The sequence below is a fragment of the Prionailurus bengalensis genome, chromosome E2, assembly GCF_016509475.1.
Source record: "Prionailurus bengalensis isolate Pbe53 chromosome E2, Fcat_Pben_1.1_paternal_pri, whole genome shotgun sequence".
In the NCBI taxonomy this organism is placed as follows: domain Eukaryota; kingdom Metazoa; phylum Chordata; class Mammalia; order Carnivora; family Felidae; genus Prionailurus; species Prionailurus bengalensis.
Genome location: NC_057352.1, coordinates 52,777,504 through 52,797,400, shown reverse-complemented (window position 1 = coordinate 52,797,400; position 19,897 = coordinate 52,777,504). Strand labels below are relative to the sequence as shown.

General features: G+C 45.5%; 1 protein-coding gene across 1 annotated transcript in view; it reads right to left on the bottom strand.

Annotated features, from left to right (window-relative positions):
• WWOX (WW domain containing oxidoreductase) overlaps positions 1 to 19,897 on the bottom strand; it is a 979,553-nt gene that overhangs the window by 707,100 nt on the left and 252,556 nt on the right. Inside the window, exon 6 of the mRNA XM_043599730.1 lies at positions 19,686 to 19,774. Coding sequence (XP_043455665.1) covers positions 19,686 to 19,774 — 89 coding nt within the window. The remainder of the gene's footprint in view (positions 1 to 19,685; positions 19,775 to 19,897) is intronic.

Sequence of the window (19,897 nt, the reverse complement as noted above, 5' to 3'; positions counted from 1 at the left end):
TGTTGTTACAGTTCAGTGTTGTTTCGTTTCGTTCTTCCCCTTTGCGCTCAGCTCTTTATCGCCCTGTGTTCTGGCTCCCTGGGAGTATTTAATACTTTGGACAAACAATGATGAGCACAATAAGGATGGAAGGGTGGGAACAGTAAGGATAAATAAATTCAACCACGCTCATAACCCAGTGACTTCACTTGAACGTAGCTCCCACAGATGGAGCAAATGCAAATGAACCAAAGTCTCTCTTGGCAAACTCCCATTCGTTCATCTGACGAATGATGGTCACGTCCCACAGAAATTCACTGGTGATGTGAAAGTAGTCTTGGGAGGCTAATGTAGAGTTGAAAAAACTCCGCAAGGGAACTCAGAGAGTGTGAGTGTCACTCATATAAATGCAGGAAGGGAAGAAGCTGGCGGGCACGGAGGGCTGGGGCTGGCTTTATTTAGAGAAGAGGGAGCTGGTTGCTTTCTTTGTGGTGCTCAGTTTTCTGGGACACAAAACGTAGTCGTCACTACGGGTGGCCAGAAACCCCTGAAGGGCTGAGTCTGTCGCTGAAGTCACCCCCGTGCTCCCACACGCAGCACGTCTGAGATGCAATAGAAGTTTGTTGAATCACTGAATCCCTGAAAACTAAATGAGAGATCGCAGGTGACAGCTCTCTGCATCCTTGCTCGTGTGATTCAACCACTGCATGCGCACAGAAATTTGGCTTTAACCCATACAGCCTCTCTCCGTGTTGGCTTCGTCCACAGTGCAGTCACCTCTGTGCCACTTGCCTAATTTGCATCACATTTAAGGACCACCTGTAATCACTTTTGTAAAAAAGACGACTGAGGGGCACCTGGGGGGCTCAGTCGGTTAAGAGTCCGAATTCAGTTCAGGTCATGATCTCACAGTTTGTGAGTTCAAGCCCCACACCGGGCTCTCTGCTCTCAGTGCCGAGCCTGCTTTAGATCTTCTGGCCCCCCCTCTCTTCCCCTCACCCGCTTGTGTTTTGTCTCTTCCTCAAAAATAAACTTAAAAACTTAAAAACAAACAAACAAAAACGATGCACTGGAAACCAACATCTGTATTTCTCGGTTTTGTCCTCTGCAAAAACAGCTGCTAAGGAGGGCTGCTGTTCTGGCTTTAGTTTTAAAAAATTAGTATGTGTTAAGATAGAGTACTTGCCTGTGTCCAGCTTATACATAAGAAGTGATATGAGGACTCTGGGAAAGCGCTCTATGGTTCACAGAGCTCGTGCGATTTGGCTGTCCGGCACAGGGAATAATTAAATGAATAGGGCACGTGGCCTTAGAAAACACAACCATTACGAAAAAAAATCAGAATTATCCGCGACACTTGAGTGAAGGAACGAGAGCTGGCAGTAAATTATTCGGCCATGCCTACTAAGAATCCACTTGCCCTCACAACTGAAAACACGGGCTCGTCTCTTTCACTGTGATTTCCTTGTGGGAGGGTCCTTATATGCACACCGAGCGGTGACTATAATACAGGACCTTGCTCACAGGGGATTCCTGGCATTTGCTGACAAGGCGAAAATAATACCTGGGCATCCTTCTCTAAGTATAATGTATCCCTCCAAACGTTCTACTCTGTGGACAAGCGGAAAATATAAAGTCAACGAAGAAATAACTCGCCTCTCTGAAAACAAATTAGCATTCTTTTGAATTAAAATTGTATTTTGTAGCCATAAAGCAATATTAAGCATTACAAGCCATTATTTATAAACTTCTGCAATACCAATCTGCTAAATAAATTCTGCTAAAACATCTTGGGAATGTTCATTTTTTAATATACTTATACAATAGCTGTCTAAGTACCAGATGATGATTTCATTACCGTGACGCAAAAGAGCTTCGTGAAAATATACCTTATGTGGTCACCGGGAAGGGAGGGGGTTTAAAGTGGGGTGGCAGAGGGGAACTTACGTGGACAACAGGAAAAAAAAATTAGCTGGGGAATGTGCTTAAGTGCATGGTCAAGTTACTCGAACAATAAAACGTCTCATGCATTTTGTACATTCCCCTGCCAATGAGGACTCCTGCCTCTGTTTTGCCTAGAGATATATGGAGCTGTAATCGAGTTCAGAAAGCCCCTGACAGCTGTGTGCTGCCATTCAGACCTGAAAGATTCCATGTTATGATAAAAATTAATGTACTCTGACATCCTCTGGGACTCCCTGGGCCCTGGGAATAGCTAATGAAGAAATACAACCTTGCTGGAAAACAGCACGCAGCTCAGGAGTTAAGGATTAGTTCACATACGGTAGCAGTGTGGCCCCTCTGTCATCAGCTGTAAAGCAACCAGACCCCAGTGCCAAAGGGAGTCAACCATCATTGGTTGGAATTATTTCCTGGGTCAGGAGAGGTCAAATAAACAAAAAGCTTTACAAAATAATTGAGCCCAAGTTGGAGGCAGCCTGTCACTTTGTGCTGGTGGCTCAAACAGAAAAAGGTAACTACAACATCTTGGGTCTCTCGTGGGCTGTGATCGTGGACTTGAAAACTTCTCCCCAGGAGACGTGCTTTCTAGAAGATCAGAAGACCGCTGGGCACGTCCCAGTGGGCCGTTCTTCAAGAGGGGCTTGGCAAGGGCCTTGTTGAGCATGGGAGGAATACTGGTCCCCAGAGAGTCGTTTCACTGTCTGAATCACCCTACCTTCTAACACCTTTCACCCCCAAGTACCATGATTTCTTCCAAGAAGGCAAGACACTGGGAATAAGGTTCACAGCGGCATTGCTTCTAATCGCCAGGAATGGACATATGCCCCATGTCTACCAAATGATGCTTGGATATGCAAAATGTGGTCTACCTGTGTAATGGAATATTATTTGGCCATAAAAAAGCAATGAAATACTGATCGTGCCATGGCTCAGAAACATAATGCTAAGTGAAAGAAGCCAGGGGCAAAAGATGAAGTGTTGTATGATTCCACTAATATGGAAGTCCGGAAGAGGCAAATCAGTAGAGAGAGAAAAACGAGCTGTTGCCAAGGGCGGAAGCAGTGGTGGGAGGTGGGAAATCACTGCTAATGGGCACAGGCACGAGTTTCTCTTTGGAGTGATACCAATGTTCTGGAAATACTGCAATGGTTGCACAAGCCAGTGGATAGAATAAGAACTACTGAACAGTACACATGATTATTTTTTTTACTCTTTATTTGAGAGAGAGAGAGAGAGACCACAAGTAGGGGAGGGACAGAGAGAGGAAGACACCCAAGACGACCCCATGCCACCAGCACAGAGCCTCACATGGGGCTCAATCCCAGAAACTATAAGATCATGACCTGAGCCAAAAGCAAGAGTCTGACGCTTAACCCACTGAGCCTCCCAGGCACCCCCCCCCCGAATTGTACACTTTAAAATGGTAAATTTCAGGGGCGCCTGGGTAGCTCAGTTGGCTGAGCGTCCGACTCCAGCTCAGGTCATGATCTCACGGCTCGTGAGTTCGAGCCCCGCGTTGGGCTCTGTACTGAATCTCAGAGCCTGGAGCCTGCTTCGGATTCTGTGTCTCCCTCTCGCTGCCCCTCTGCCACTCGTGCCACATCTCTCTCTGTCTCTCAAAAGTAAATAAACATAAAAAAAAATTTAATGGTGAATTTTATGGTCTACAAATTCTATCTCAATTACAAAAAAATCCTTGGCTTCTGAGAAACCTACCATGACACTCTAGGAACGAGCTAGGTGGCCTCCCGTTGGGCTCCATCCACCACGAACTCGAGCAGCTGTGGCTAACAGCTCTCCAGGCCCCATCCACCCTTGCCTCACACTTCCACCAAGAACAGAAAAGGAGACTCAACGGGCGCCTGGGTGGCTCAGTCGGTAGAGGATCCAACGTCGGCTCAGGTCACGATCTCACAGTACAGGAATTCGAGCCCCACAGCGGGCTCCGTGCTGAGACCTCAGAGCCTGGAGCCTGCATCGGAATCTGTGTGTCCCTCTCTCTCTGCTGCTCCCCCACTCGCACTCTGTCTCTCTCTCTCTCTCAAAAATTAATAAACATTAAAAACAAGTGAATTTCACATAAATAATGGATAAACATTAAAAAAAAAAGACTCAAGCAAGACAAAGTGAGTTCAATGAAAACAAGGTTGTGTGGTTTGGGTGTTCTGGGTTTTTTGTTCGTTTGTTTGTTTTTTTTGACAGTTGATTGATTACACAAAGCTAAATGGTTTTAGTTTGTGACACTATTTTAGCCTATTATTAGGATCTTAACAGGTAATATTACGACCTACCGTAATATTTTGCTGATTTAGTATCTCAACTAAATAATTACAGAAAACTTAGGGAAAAACATATGAGAAACAAAATTTTAAAAAGTATTTGAAATACATATTTAAACACATAGATGTTTAATGTCTTTCCTAGAGAATGCGTATTGTGCCACTGAAAGTAAAAAACAAAACGGAAGGTGATTTCTGAAATACGAACAGCAGTATTAACTATGGATTAGTAACAGTGTGTTCACGGATGGAAATTTATAATGTCTTAGATTTGTTTTAAAGTAATCTCGCAAGAAAGGGGCTTCAGATTGAGTAAAACTGACCATATGTTGATAATTGTAAGACCTAAATAAAGGCTATGGTAAAACCCATTATACCTCTTTTCTCTCTTGTGTGTATTTGAAAGTCTCCATAGTAATAAATTTTAAGAAATCAAGAGAGATTAATGGAGGACCAGGAAAATGGTCAATTTTCATATGTACGCTTTTCCACATTTTTTCAAATGTTCTGCAATGGGTGTGGACCACTTTTGCTGTCACAAAACTTGTGTATACATGATGGTAAAATAAATACGTCTGACATCTGCCTGAAAGATCATAAAGGCGGTTGAGCCTTTTATTAAAACGAAACAGAACTAGACCAATGTGATCACTCAGAAACCGTCCCAAGAAGACAAAAACAAACCGAAAAGCAGGATGGGAAGCCCCAGCTGGCAGCCTGCCCCGGCAGGTACTGGCAAACCCACTCTTGTTCCAGTGGTGCAGTTGAGTGCAGTGGCAAATAAAACAAAACGAACCTCATCCACAGCTCCGCTAAGCCTGGCACTCTCCCACAGGATGAAAAAGAGGGAAGAAAGGTCTGCTTGGGCCAAGACACCTGAGGGTCAAACAGGGCAGGGAAGCCTGGGATTGAAATCTATTTTGGTGTCAGGGTCTTTAAAGGTCATAGCGAATTCTCATGGAAAATCAATAGGAAGGCCTCCCTCTAATAGGGTGGCAAGTTCTGCTTGTAGGTGTCACAGCGGAGCTGAGCCTGAGAAAGTTTCTGAAAAATTAACACAGTCACATGCCAGAGCTGTGCTTCTACAATGGAGAAAACCCAAGGAGGAGCCTAGAACACCGCCATCTAAGACAAGGAATGAGCTAGGAATTGGTCATAGTGATAGTGAGAGAGTTGGGAGACGGCCAGTCCTTCCTGACTCCCAGCGCAGTGCTCTGTCCACTTTCCCAGACTGCTCAGCCCCAGTGAGCTCCCCCACGCATCTTCACCAATAAAGGAAAACCTAGGATGTCTCTTCTGCCCCCACCAGGAAGTGGTTTCTCCTCCCCCTGGGTACGATGGGCACAGACGACATGAATCAGTCACTGAAAAGAGAATTTCAGGGACTAACGAACAGAAGCCTTGCACTTGATAATACATAGTTGATGGCCATTAAATAAATATTTCAGATTTCAATAGCAATTGCCCAGTGTTTAAGAAAGAAATGAGAAAAAGTTACATGTAGCATTTCTGGAGGGTAATTTGGCTGTATTCACCAGCAGCATTAAAAGATACTCATATGCTTTGATCCAGAAACTCCCCTTGCAAGAATGGATCCTAAGGAAACAAGAGATCCAAAAGGAGGTATGTGCAGGACCTTACCATAGTGCTTACAATAGCAACAAAAAAAAATGAGAGTCGAACTAGCATCTGACAATTCAAGCTTGGTTAAATAACTTTACATATATGCAGTGGATTACTGTAAAGCCCCTAAAATTCAAGCTATAGACATATGTTTGGTCAGGCGCCTAGGTGGTTCAGTCAGTTAAGAGTCCGACTCTTGGTTTCAGCTCAGGTCAGGATCTCATAGTTTGTGAGTTCAAGGCCCAGGTAGGACTCCATGCTGACAGCACGTGGAGCATACTTGGGATTCTCTCTCCCTCTCCCTCCCTCTCTCTCTCTCTCTCTCTCTCTGTCTTCTCTCTGCCCTTCCCCTGCTTACATGCATCTCTCTCTCTCAAAATAAAAAAAAAAAAAAACTTAAAAAAAAATCTGTTTAATGACATAAAAAAAAAATTCCCATGGTGTTCTTAGAATGAAGAAAAACAGGGGCGCCTGGGTGGCTCAGCCGGTTAAGCGTCTGACCTTGGCTCAGTTCACGATCTCACCGCCTGTGAGTTCGAGCCCCGCGTCGGGCTCTATGCTGACAGCTCAGAGCCTGGAGCCCGCTTCAGATTCTGTGTCTCCCTCTCTCTCTGATCCTCCCCAACTCGCATTCTGTGTATCTCTCTCTCAAAAATAAATAAACATTAAAAAAAAATTTCTTTAAAGAATGAAGAAAAACAGATTATAAGAGAATATATGTAACATAACCACTTCCCAACCACTAAGGCGGCTACGATGAGAAAGGATGGCTGTAATTGAAGAACATGAGGAAGACTAACAAATGTTGGCGAGTTTGTGGAGAAACCGGAAACTCACGCACTGCTGGTAGGAACATAAAATGGTGCAGCAGCTATAGAAAAGGTTGACGGTTCCTCAAAAAGTTAAACGTAGAGTCACCACATGACGTCACGACTCCACTCCTAGACATACACCCAAGACAAATGACAGTACACATCCACACAAAACTCTGTACACGAATGTTCATAGAAGCATTATTCTTAATAGCCCCAAGGTATAAACTGCCCAAATGTTTACCAACTGATGAATGCATAAAGCAAGTATTATATCAATACAATGGAATCCTATTTGGCAATTAAAAAAAAAAAAGGAGAATGGAGGGCCGATACGTGCGGAACATGGATGAATCTTAAAAACATTATGCTAAGTTGGGGCGCCTGGGTGGCGCAGTCGGTTAAGCGTCCGACTTCAGCCAGGTCACGATCTCGCGGTCCGTGAGTTCGAGCCCCGCGTCGGGCTCTGGGCTGATGGCTCAGAGCCTGGAGCCTGTTTCCGATTCTGTGTCTCCCTCTCTCTCTGCCCCTCCCCCGTTCATGCTCTGTCTCTCTCTGTCCCAAAAGTAAATAAACGTTGAAAAAAAAAAATTAAAAAAAAACATTATGCTAAGTCAAAGAAGCCAGACACAAAAGGCCACAAATCCAGACACCATAAGCAGATTGGGGGTTGCCAGGGAGGTGCTGGGATGGAGAGGAACTGCACGGTGACAGCTGATGGGTTAGGGTTTGTTTTCAGGATGACGAAAATGTTCCGGAATTCAACAGTGGTAACGGTTGAACAACTCTGTGAATATACTAAAAACCAATGAACTGAACACTTTAAAGGGTGAATTTTATCACATGTGAGTTAGATCTCAATTAAAAATGCATAAAGAATACATGTAAACAGACTTTCTCTTTTCAGGAAACTATGAACACAGAATAAAAACGGGTACATCAAGCTGTCAACATGGAGTGTCCAGGATGGTGGAATTATGGTTAATTTGTGCTTTATTCTGTATGTTTCCCTAGAATCCCAAAACTTTTCCTGAAGACTTATGGAAATCTTACAGAAAGACCCTGAGAAAGTCTTCCAGAGAGGTGGTATGGCCACATTCAGGACAGACGGGTTGACTGTCCAGGGGTCGGGTCTCAGAGCTGCCTTTTCTGAGTAGCTACATAAAACACAGCAAGCACATGACAAGACGTGAGAGGAACAAATATGTGTCGTGGGGAGAAGGGCACTTTGACCAACCGAAAACTTCAAACCCTGGCAGTATCTATCCAAGCCCTGTCATAAAGGGGCACATCACACGGGGCAGACAGCCACCCCGGCTTCCTCACTCTGAGCTCCCAGAGCCCCCCTGCAGGTACCCCACCTCCGTGAGCTTTCTGCACTGGGCATCGTGGAAGGCGACAGTGGGCACAGCCACCTTTTACCACAGATGGGCTCTTCTCCAGACACAGATACACCCTTGACATATAAACACTTCTCGCTTTTAATCCTCAGAATGCAACTCAGACCCTCCATTGCACTCCGTCTCACAGATGAGGAAATGGAGGGTCAGAGAAACAAAGTTAACTTGCTCGGGGTCCTACGCTGTCAAGACAGGCTTTGAACCTGAGCTGGTCTGACACCACACTAATGGTGGTCTGTGAGAGACCTCTGTCAACACTCTGAGCTGCTTTAAGGGAGGGGATGACAGCAGAAGAGGTGAAGCAATTATCCCTGCTGAACTCCAGGTGGGCAAATGATAACCACCACTCCAGCCCCAGTGAGCCCCAGTGAGCACACAAGAACCGCCTGGGAAGATTCTAACGGCCCAAGTCCCAGGGCACATCCCAGAAACTGGAAGTCAGAATGGGAGTAGCAGCCAGGCGTCAGCGTTTTTTAACAGTGCCCAGCTGACTCCACGCACGGCTGAGCTGAGACCCACGGGTGATGGTCCCTCGGGGGCTCGGAGATCTGAGGTGGCAAACTGAAACACCTCTGTCCTTTCAGGCGGAGACATCGTGCCCAGATCCGTTTCCCAAAGCCACATCGTTTGTCAACCTTCCCATTACTTGTGCTTCTCAGACAACCACGAACCTTTTCTTCTTTCTGTTTTTGGTTATCAATTACTGCATAATGTCAGCTAAAACATCTTTTTGATTACGAGTCGGTGTCTGAACTGTAACAGAAGTAGAAGCTTTTGAAAGGCAAAATAAGAACTTTTGCCGCTAATTGAGAGGATCTGTTTCCATTTTTCTGAATGACAAGGTGTTGGGTAGATTTTGACGAAATAAAGAAAACAAAGGACTCACAATATCAAAAACACAGTGTGGTGACAGGTAGTTCCACTAAAAATATCATCTTCCTTGGGGATTTTCAGCAGGCTGCCGCGGCACAGCACCGTTGATTTATTTCAGATGTATATTCGAGTTTTGGGGCTGACAAGAGTTAGCTTCTCAACAGTTTACTGGGGAAAAGATACGGTTCCCACGTTATTAAAACGTGAGCACTGTGGGGCTGAAGCACACGTCCCCCACATGTCAATTCTATAAAAGCAGAATTCGGACGTGACAATGGGGGTGCCTAGGCGGTACCCGGAGAAAACCCAAGCTGGGTTCACAAGCCAAGACGGGACGTAACATTCTCGACCACAGGCAGTGAAACGTTTTTCCTGAGTCTTACAGAAACCAGAGGTCTCTGAGAGTAATCACGGGCTTGCTGCGTAGACGACTAGGAGGGTGGTCTCAGCACAAGTCAAAGAACAGGCCTGGCAGGTCCCAGAAAGTGCTGGTCCCTGTGCACACCCCGTGATGCCAGGCCGCCAGGGCCACGTGGTCTGCCCTGCACCAGGGGAGCCCATGGTTTCCCAGAAAGGAACTTTTATGGTATGGTTTTGTTTAGTCTCGTTTTTTTTTGTTTTTGTTTTTTGCCTGCAGGAGCTACTGTATATATGATTACTTTAAAATTTGCTTCCCAAGATCTGTAAATATATAACCTCAATACCACCCATGGAAGTATCAGTTCAAGAACTGGGAATGGCTGAGAATCGGCACGTTGAAAACAGAGTTCGGGTCACCAAAGAGAACTGTGGTTTTCCATTTTTATCCTTGCTTTCTCCCTCCCAGCCACCCAACCCACCCTATCCATCCATTTCTGTGAGCTTATTATAAGGCAGTATATGTATGTAATCATCACAAAGAGTGATGACAGTGATAGCAACGACATAGCTAAAATTTATTAAGTGTTTATCAGGCATCAGGTACTAGGTTTTACAGACATCATGCTATTTAATCCTCTCAGCCACCCACGATGGGACTGCCATCATCTCCTACTTGTACTGATGAAGAAACTGAGGATGGGAGAGATTAAGGAATGTGCTGTGGTCTCCACGCCAGTCAGGTGTGGGACAGAAATCCAGAGACGAATTAGCCAAGGCTGCTGCCTCTGTGGGGATGAGCCCCACAAAGAAAAATCAGTGGAGAAAAAAGCATCCCCAAAGGATTCAAGCGTGATGATGGCGTGTGTTATTGACACTCTGAGAAGTGACTTATCAATTCAACCATGGTGTGGAGGTGAGAGTAGGGAACATGGAGACTCTATACAGGATGCGACAAAGTCATCCGGTGAGCAGGTGGTGGACAGTGAGCAGGTAGGAGAGGAGGGGCTCAAGTCAGGAGCACAGGCCCAGAATCAGGAGGCAGAGCTTCTCAGCATCTCCCTACGCAGAGTACAGAGACACGGGATTGGGAAGACACAACGGTACATGAAGGTGGAGGAGGGGCCAGACCCCAGAGGCCTTGGGAGGCCACACCAGCAAGTAAGTGCAGCCTTGGCAGTTCAGGTGGCAAGACATCACCGAAAGGTCCCTCCCTCCGCAGGACAGTGTCAGGGCTGGGTTTGTGTTTGAGAGTGATCACGGTGGCAGTTCAGGTGCATAAATAGCAAAATGACCCCTTGGTCTACTTCTGTCTACCTGATCAGCATCATGATGAAGGCAAGTGGGAAGTAAGGGGAAATGAACACTGACATTTGGAATAAATGTACAAAGACAAGTGCAAACGAGAGTAACTGGTTGCCATTTCTGCTTACCCTGACTCTGCAGACAAGACCCCTTCTATGTCTGGTGGAAAACAGCCCAAGTTCCGTAACTGAAGGCAGGAGCTTCTCTTCCATTGGGCTTAACCTCCTTTTACATATTTCAGCAAAATGACTTCCTCTTGGTGATAGCAAATTGGCTGGAAGGAGCGTCTCCTTCAACCTTGAAGTGACCTTAATAATTGTCCCAGGAGGCAGAGGTTGTCATCCATCCTATTAATGGGACAAATTGCCTTTGGAGGCAATGCGTCCTGCATGATGCATTTCCCAAATGAGACAGATCTTCCTGATTCTCCAAACTACTGTCTAAGCCGAGCTCAGAGGCAGCACAGATTGTGGACCCACTCGTAGCCTCACTCCCTACTGACCTTGGTCAAGGTCCTTAATCTCTTTAAGCCTTGATATCTTGATCTATGAAATGTGGCTGCTCAATGAATTAGGCTGAACCCTAAGACACCACCATTCTTCCACCATTTGTGACCTACCCTGAGTCCTAGTGAGGATAAAACGAGACGACACAGAAGTACTTAACAGTGCTTGACACATAATAAATAGGTGACAGATATGAGCAATTACTATCATCATCATCATTACACGGTTCCAAGCCTCAATTAGGACTTCAGTGTCTTAGTATTTAAACAACACTTAGTTGTCTTAGGTGACCTGCTTTCCCATATGGCAGTATTTCCAAACCTCAGCAGAGCACGCTGTTCTATTCAAATTCTTATCTTTTCTCCAAGCCTCTAAGTATCAGAGTACTTTCCGCAGGGCTGAAATTAACCAAGCACACAAATGCTGGCTATATATACTTATTTATCTTGATCGGGCTAACATAATCCATTTTCTAAGAAAAACGGCATGTATTTCTCATAGTAAGACAAGATGCTATCAAAATAAGTCCCATTTCAAGAGACAGTGGGTTCTGGCCCAAGAATTAGCAAGCCACAACTCCCAGACCAAATCCCAACCTCAACCCACTTCCTGTTTTTATGAATAAAGTTTTATTGGAACACAGAAAAACACCCAGTCATTTCTAACTTCTCAGTGGCTACTTTTGAATTACAAAGATCTCACTCAACAATCAAGATGCACTCAACACTAGCTGCAACAGAGACCATCTGGCTGACAAAGGCAAAAATATTAGAATAGATTTTTATGTATCTGCCTGATTCTCTATGCAAAAGCTTTGCTGACTTTTACTCTAGTGCAGTGACTTAAGCGTTCATTGTTGAAAACCAGCAATAAAATTAATATTATTTACTAGAGCTAAAGACATAACATGAGCTATGTATACACTGGTGGGATGGTGAGTGTAGGAGAAGGCAGCCACAGAGTAATTGTACCTGTCCTCCAAAGCTGGGTTTTTCTTCTTCCTGGAAGGGAAGTTTTTTTGTGTGTGTCTTCAATTAACATATATCACTTTGATGTCATGAAACATGATAGTGATGGCTGAACTGAGAAATCTGTTGGGAAATCAAAACTGTTTATTTTGCAAACATCGTTGTGGTTAATTCGAACACAGTTTCATGTATTCCTTAGCTGCGATGGCTTTTAATGACGGTCAAAGCCTCACTGAATTTTTTTTTTCTGACCAATTTAATTGCAGTGTGGCCCCTAATTAACTTAATAAATATTCTCCTCCACTAAGGATTTGTTTTTGAAGAGAGTCATCATGGAAAGCTATCAAAAAAAAAATCCTCAAGCTTCACAAATATTCTAAGAGAGAAATAAGGCTGGGGAGAAGTGAGGCAGCAAATGGTGTAATGCTAGTGCCTAGCCCAGTTCCTGGACCATTGTAAACACCGAATAAATAACGATGTGAAGGGAAAAAGTTAAAACACACACACACACACACACACACACACACACACACACACACAGAGAAAAGGAGGGGAGCAGAAGGCAGATGGGTACTTTGGTACCACAGAAGATACAGGCTGATTATTTTCAGAAGGTCCCACTATACCTTCCCACTGTACCTGTACATTCAAAGCAGGATGCTCTTATGGCAACACTAGTCATCTGGAAAAGCTACCGAAAGCCAAGGGAAACAGATGTAGCAATAGCAAAGAAAACAGATCTAGCCATTTACTCTGAGATCCTCAGCGGAGCGCTGCGATGACGACAATCGTTTCTGTTTGGATCTTGTCATGCTTCCAGCTTGCAGGCAACATGAAGGTCATTTTCCCCCTTCTCTTGGTTGCCAGGAATCTCAAAGCTCATTCTGAGGTCCAATTTTTAAGGATTTCAAAAGATTATTAAGATCCACTGCTTGGCTAGGGCCACATCTTACTAGTCTGCTTTTATCCCCTTTCTCTGTGGAAGTACATTTCTTATTTCTTTAATTGTTTTTAATGTTTACTTATTTTTGAGAGAGAGGGAGAGGCAGAGCGTGAGTGGGAGAGGGGCAGAGAGAGAGAGAGGGAGACACAGAATCCAAAGCAGGCTCCAGGCTCCGAGCTGTCAGCACAGAGCCCAACACAGGGCTTGAACTCACGAACCGGGAGATCATGACCTGAGCCGAAGTTGGATGCTTAACCGACTGAGCCACCAAGGCGCCCCAGCAGATTTCTTCTTTCTATTTTATCATACTGCAGGTATTCTTAAAAACCTCTCAGATCATTTTAAGATCAAGAAAAGCAACAAATACAAATTAATAATAGTCACAGACAGTGCACTGAGATGTGCTTTGTTGTTTCATGCATCATGGCTTTCCTCCTCAACAACCATGAAAAAGGTATGTAACAATCTACTTTACATAGATCTGGAAAGTAAGGCCCAGAGACGCCAAGAGTTTGCCCAAGACCACACAGCTAGTATATAGTAGAGCTGGGATTTAAATCTAAGTTCAGTTGAGCCACAAAATTCTATTCTTTCCACACCAGGGGTTAGCACACTATGGCCCCTATGCAAATCTGGCCCATCGCCTGTTCCTCTAAATAAAGTTTTATTGGAACACAGTCATGCTCACCCACTGAAATATTGTCCATGGCTGCTTTCACACTATAGAGGCAGAGCTGGGTAATTGCAACAGAGATCTTACAGCCTGAAAAGTCTAAAATGCTTACTCTCTGGCCGTTTATGTAAGAGATTGCTGGCCCCTGCACTACACTATACTACTTGGAGTTAGTGTTTTCATTTAATTTTTTTTTAATGTTTGAGAGAGAAAGTGAGAGGGAGTGAGCATGGGCGGGGGAGAGGCAGAGACAGAGAGAGGGCGACACAGAACCTGAAGCAGGGTCCATGCTCTGAGCTGTCAGCACAGAACTCAAAGCAGGGCTCAAACCCACAAACTGTGAGATCATGACCTGAGTTGAAGTTGGACGCTCAACTGACTGAGCCACCCAGGTGCCCCGTTTAATAAGAAATGACAGTATATAAAATGGTTTTGAAATTTTTGAAGAATTATATAAAAAGATGCTTAGAGAATTAAATTTGAGAAGGCAAAGAATTTCCTTACGAGGGACTCATTCTTCCCTGATATCCCTAGATATAGTAAATGCTTCACAATATAAATTTTCAACATCCTAAGATGGAAAATGTATGGGATGGGAAAAAATTAACTTGTAGCCTTTTTAAATTTTTCCTTAAAAAGTCATAATTAAGATCTAGATTTAGAGAGTTCATTATAGCAAAATCTGCCTCTCCTTTTTTCTTTTCTTTTAGATTTCATACTGGGAAGAAAAGCAATACAATCCTCGGTTGGGCAAACCAGAAATGGATTTCTCATGTTGAGCAAAGAGTAAAAAGAGCAATGCAGATATGTCGGCTAAAACATTATTCTTAAAATTGAGCTGAGGAGAAAAAGAAAGATTAAGCTGTAATTTACACATCGGTCCTCGGGGTAATTTATCCCTCAAAATGTAGAATTTATTTATAATTTATGGCCCACCCATTTCCATAGAAAGATTTGAGATGGCAAAATTTGGAATAAGAATCCAAGAATATTATATCTGGGATTAGTAGATTCAAATTCTGAAAGCAATTTAGTAAAAAGTAAAAATAAGTAACTTTGTTCAAGACCGTCCCCCTCAAATGTTTAAAAAATAAAGAACAGAAAACTGTTCTCTTAGCACTTTTTTTTTAAAACGTCACTATTCTGTATTATTTTCTAAATGAAACAAAGTCTACTTTCCTTAAACTATACTGGAGACAGAAAGCTGAGAAGGAAGTGTAGAAATCCATGATCGAAAATACAGTTCTAGAAACCTTCAGAATTGTGTATATTATTTTAATATGAACTATCGATTTCAATTAATTTCCAGAACAAATCAAAACCCTTGGTCAATAGCGTAAGAGCTGATTGGTACCTGGGATCCCAGCCAAGAGTTTCCTAGATTAGGTGCCATTAGTAACTCTTAGGATTTCAGGATTGGAATCGAGGTGTCCGTTATTTCAGGAGTATCTGGAACTCAAACGTTATAATATCTTGTGAAAAACAAAAAACAAAAAAACAAAAAAAACCTACGGAGCTCCAAGGTCCAGCAGCTGGTGAAAATACGCACTTTTCAGTAAGCCAAGCAGCTAGAAACTAGGAATGAAAATGCGTCACGGCAGCACCAACAACCAACTATCGTGGCAGAGCTCATTCCAGAAAATGCCAATATTGGGTCTGAATGATTAGTAAAGGTCCCAGCTCTTCGTACTCTGACGGATGCCTCTGCCTGCCAGGCGGTGGGGAGCCTGGCTGCTTTCCAGGATTGCAGCTTAAACAAAATTTCCTTCAAAATTCAGTTTGGTTGGGACTTACCACAGGCTTTGGCTTGGAACTTTCCAGTAATGCCCAACATAATTCGACCTGAGACACACTGGCCGACCACCACCACCACTAACTCTGGGGAGAACTGTCTGGAAGCAGGAGGAGGATTCTGGGCCTGACCACCCAGAAGACTGAGTAAAGAATAACAGAACGAATGAATGCAAATGGAGGTGAGCAGAGGAATGGAGGGGTCAGGGCGTGCTGAGCCCAGGAAAGCTGGCGTCGGCAAGTAGCCATGTCTGTCCTCTCCATGGTAGACTATGCTGTCCCTATGCAGCACTCTTGCCCCAGAATTAAAGAGGCACCGGACCAAGCCACTAGAGTTACCTACACTTCACAAGAAACTTGGGAGACAAAAGAACAAAAGAACACGATAAATGGCACCACAGGGATGTAGTCCCTGACGTAAAGAACACAGAAAACTCTAGAGGACAACCCTGTCCCTTAACCAAGTAAGTTGCATTAATTAAAAGAAGGTTTTTTTGAGGGGAAACCTATAAAGTGCATTCACTTAGTCTGAACAGACAAGTGATCTAAACAAACCGAAAGAGAGAGAATAGATTGGTCGCCTGGGTGGCTCTTTGGGTTGAGTGTTCGACTTCAGCTTAGGTCATGATCTCTCGGTTCACCCACCAGCCCTGTGTCGGGCTCTGTGCTGACAGCTCAGAGCCTGGAGCCCCCTTTGCATTCTGTGTCTCCCTCTCTTTCTGCCCCACCCTGGCTCATGCTCTATCTCTCAAAAACAAGTAAGACATTTTAAAAACATTTAAAAAAAAAAAAAGAAAGAGAGAAAATAAAAATGTTTCTTGGTTTTAATGGTTTTAAGCTGCTAGCTTTTCGAGCAACTTCTTACTCAGATACATCCCAGTACAGGAATCCGTACTAAAAGGTGGGACTGAGTGAGGCATGAGACATAGCAAGAAGGAGAGTTGTGGATTCAGACACACTTGGGCTCACACTGCGGATCCACCACTGGCTGCAGCTGGAAACCTGATCTAACCTCTCTGTGAAAGGCTGGAGCCTTTCCATTCGTAAACTACAGACAAAGGTGACTAATGCCTAGGGTTGGAGTAAAGAGAGAATACACGTGTAGGTGCTTAGCGCCTTGCCTTGCACAGAATAATCAACAAGCCGACTAGCAGCTATGATTGCATATAATCATCAGCAGCGCTCATTCTAAGAGTGCCTCCCACCACCATCTCCACCCCTCACCCACCCCCCACCCCTGCAAAGAAGCAGATCTCCGCAGAGACCCCGGAGGAGGCTGAATCCACATCTCCTGGTCGAAGGCAGAGGGAGGGCGGACCCGCAGGACGACGGACCGCATCTTTCACCAGCGTTTCGGCTGAGCATCTGTTTCTAGCTTTCTCTGCGTTGGGTTGCACAATACACTACGTCTCCAGGGGCGGGGAAGCTCACGTGAGCTGGAGCAGGATCCGGGGGGAACTCGCACGGGAGCAAGGAGCCTGACCGTGTTGCTGGTGTGCCCAAGCGCCTGAAAACGTTACGGTAGATGGGGGTGTCCAACGGAATTGCGACGCGAGGGTTTTTTCCTCTCCTCGGTCCAACGGCGCCAAGAGGAGGCTGGTTCTGAACCGGCAGCCTTTCTTTCACTTGTCATTATGTTTTACACACAAGGAGATTTTAATGTCTGAAGATGGGCGGTGATGAGAAGGAGGAGGCTACACGTGTTTTTTGGCAGCCTAGTCACCAGTACTTAAATTCACTTCTGACAGCGCTCGGAATCTAAAGCCCTGTAAGTACCAAGCTGTCATCTGCCTTTCCAGGAGAGACTTCGCCCTGGCGGTGTTTCAAAAGTAAAATCACTCACTTTTTTATGCATATTTTCGCCACCACAATATTGCTCTAAGCCGTGTGAAAGACTGCATCTCGAGAGACGTATAAAAAGAGGTCTGCGGTACCGGGTTTTGCTAAAAAGGAAAATCGCCTTCGTTTCTGAACCCAGAAGGACAAAAATTCAGCCATTTGCCAAAATCTGGGATTAGGGCAAAAGAGGTGCATCTGAGGGCGGGGGGACTACAAAAGGCAGCTGAACGTGAGGATGTCTGAACTACTTTAACTGACGGTCCTGTTAGGACTTGGACGGCGGTCCCATTATGTAACAGCTGGCGTGCCTCAGCACCGCTCGCATCCAACGAGGAAGCCGAGCGAGGCAGCCTGTGCGAGCCTCTGCCAGAGCCTCTCCGTGTCAGGGACAGCGTGACAGTCAGAAGCGGACGGAAGTCCCACGGCTGCACCTGACCCGCCAAGTGACCCTGCGAGAGCCACTCCCCGCCTCTGATCTCAGTTTCCACCCCAAGTCAAGCAGAAGACAGGACCGCGCGGTGGGTGAGGGGAGGCCCGGAGTGACGGCCGCAGGGGCCCTCCGCCCCTCCTGCTTCCCAGCCGCGGGGCCCCCCGTAACCAGCCTTTCGCGTCCAGTCATGCTCCCCTCGTCCGTGTAACAGACTAGGAGCCAGCGGTCAGGGAGAAAATGCGCAGGAAGGTTCTTGACACGTGGCCCACAACGCATGCTCGATAAATGAGTGGCTACTGCTCGCTGTTGCTGCTGGGACTACTGCTATCCTTGCAAACAACCACAGAAGTAACAGGTTGAGGAGTTAGCCATTCAGCAATGAAACTGCTTGCTGGCACCTGAGGTTTACGGCTCATCTGAGGTGAAGTGGGCTTCTCGCGGCCCCCGCTGCCTTCCCAGAGCCCAGAAGAGGGGCCAGAGCCCTGGAGGCACTCACTGAATGTGTGTTAAGTGAACAAGCAAGTGGAGACACGAGTGGAGGAGGTAGACACGAGCAATCGTCTTAAGAGGGACTGGGGCACACCGGACCTGACGTCCTCCGGAAAACAGCAGCGAGGGCCAGCAGCCAGCAACTGCCAAACAGGGCACAGAGCAGGCACGGCAGACTCAGCCAGGTCTGCGGGCTTGGTGGGGACGTTACCCAGCCGTTCTGTGAGTGCGGGGCCTGCATTTACGGGGATGGAGCCACTCCGCCACCAACTCCAACTCTGTGTGTCAGCCTCAAGGACTCGGGCCACTTGCCAGCTCCCGAAAGGGCTTGGGAGAACAGACTTCCTGGCAGTGTGAAAGAGCAGAGTGAGAAACTGAGGCAGACTCAACAGGGGCTGGCCACAGGCCAGCACCTTTGGAATATCTGCTTTCAAATGCCTCCGCCAACATCCGTCATCTGCTTGGAGAACTAGAAAACCACTGACTGCTTCCCAACAGAGCCTAACCCAAAGACAACGGGTCATTTGTCAGCCTTCTCCAAATTTGGTCATTCTGGGGCCACTTGTGGAACTATCGTACCCTTGGCACTATGTAAACTGTCATTAACTTAACCCTCGTGTCCAAATCAATGCACTAAAAAAAAAAAAAAAAAATTAAATGCAGTTATTTTTTTAATGAAATTTAAACCACTGTGTCCAACGAGAAACCACTACTGGTGGCCCTCCATGTGAGGAAACCATACAAATAAACCCTTGGGAACAAAATATCGTAATTAAAACTGAGCTAGCCTCCATTGCTTTCCCTGGCTCCGGGTCTGAGGGCCGCTGTGTCTCTGATAGAAAGGGAGGCCGGCATGTGGTGGCATGAATGCTCGCCAGCCCTGAGCTAAGGCTTCCTCCTTCGGGCGTGTTGAAAGACTATAAACAAGAAGGAGAGGAAGGAGCGAGTTTCTCACGACGTGAGTCCATGTGTCGGAGCCACGTTGGCGCGCCACGTAAGCTCACTGCACACGTGGATACGGTGGAACCTTCTCACGCTCTCGATTCTCGGCCCCCTTGCGGTACTGGGTAACGGAGGCTACTCATTCCCGGATGCAATTAAAACACGCTTTTCCTCGATCCCGAGACGCACTGCCAAAATGTCTGTAATCAGGATGCATCGTACAATCGGCTGGCTTTTATTAGCCACTTTAACTAGTGCTTCAACAGTGTCTTTCCATTTTTATTGGGGGGGGGGGGGGCTGTTATTAAACTGAAGGCACATCTCATAATGAGGGTGACTCAAGAAGTCAAGAAAATATGGGACACCCTAACGGGGCCAATATAAATGAGCCTGCCGTCTGGATGCCAAGACAACACAACAGCCTTGTGCTTGCGTTCTCCCAATTGTGTTCATCTGATAAAGACATTACAATAGCAAGATATTATGATCTATAACCCTCCACTGAAACACTCACACATTCTTGGCCTTGAACGCTTGAGCAAAATGCTGCACGCTACGGAGCAGAGCGAGGTCCAGGGTCATTGCTTCTACCTTGGCTTTGTGCTGGAATGAGAGAAAATAAAAAGAAATGATAAATAACAGCAAGTTTAGTTCATGGTATCAAGTTACAGTAAATGTGTTATGGAACATGTTGGAATTCCCCTGTTTAATATTAGACGCCCAGAG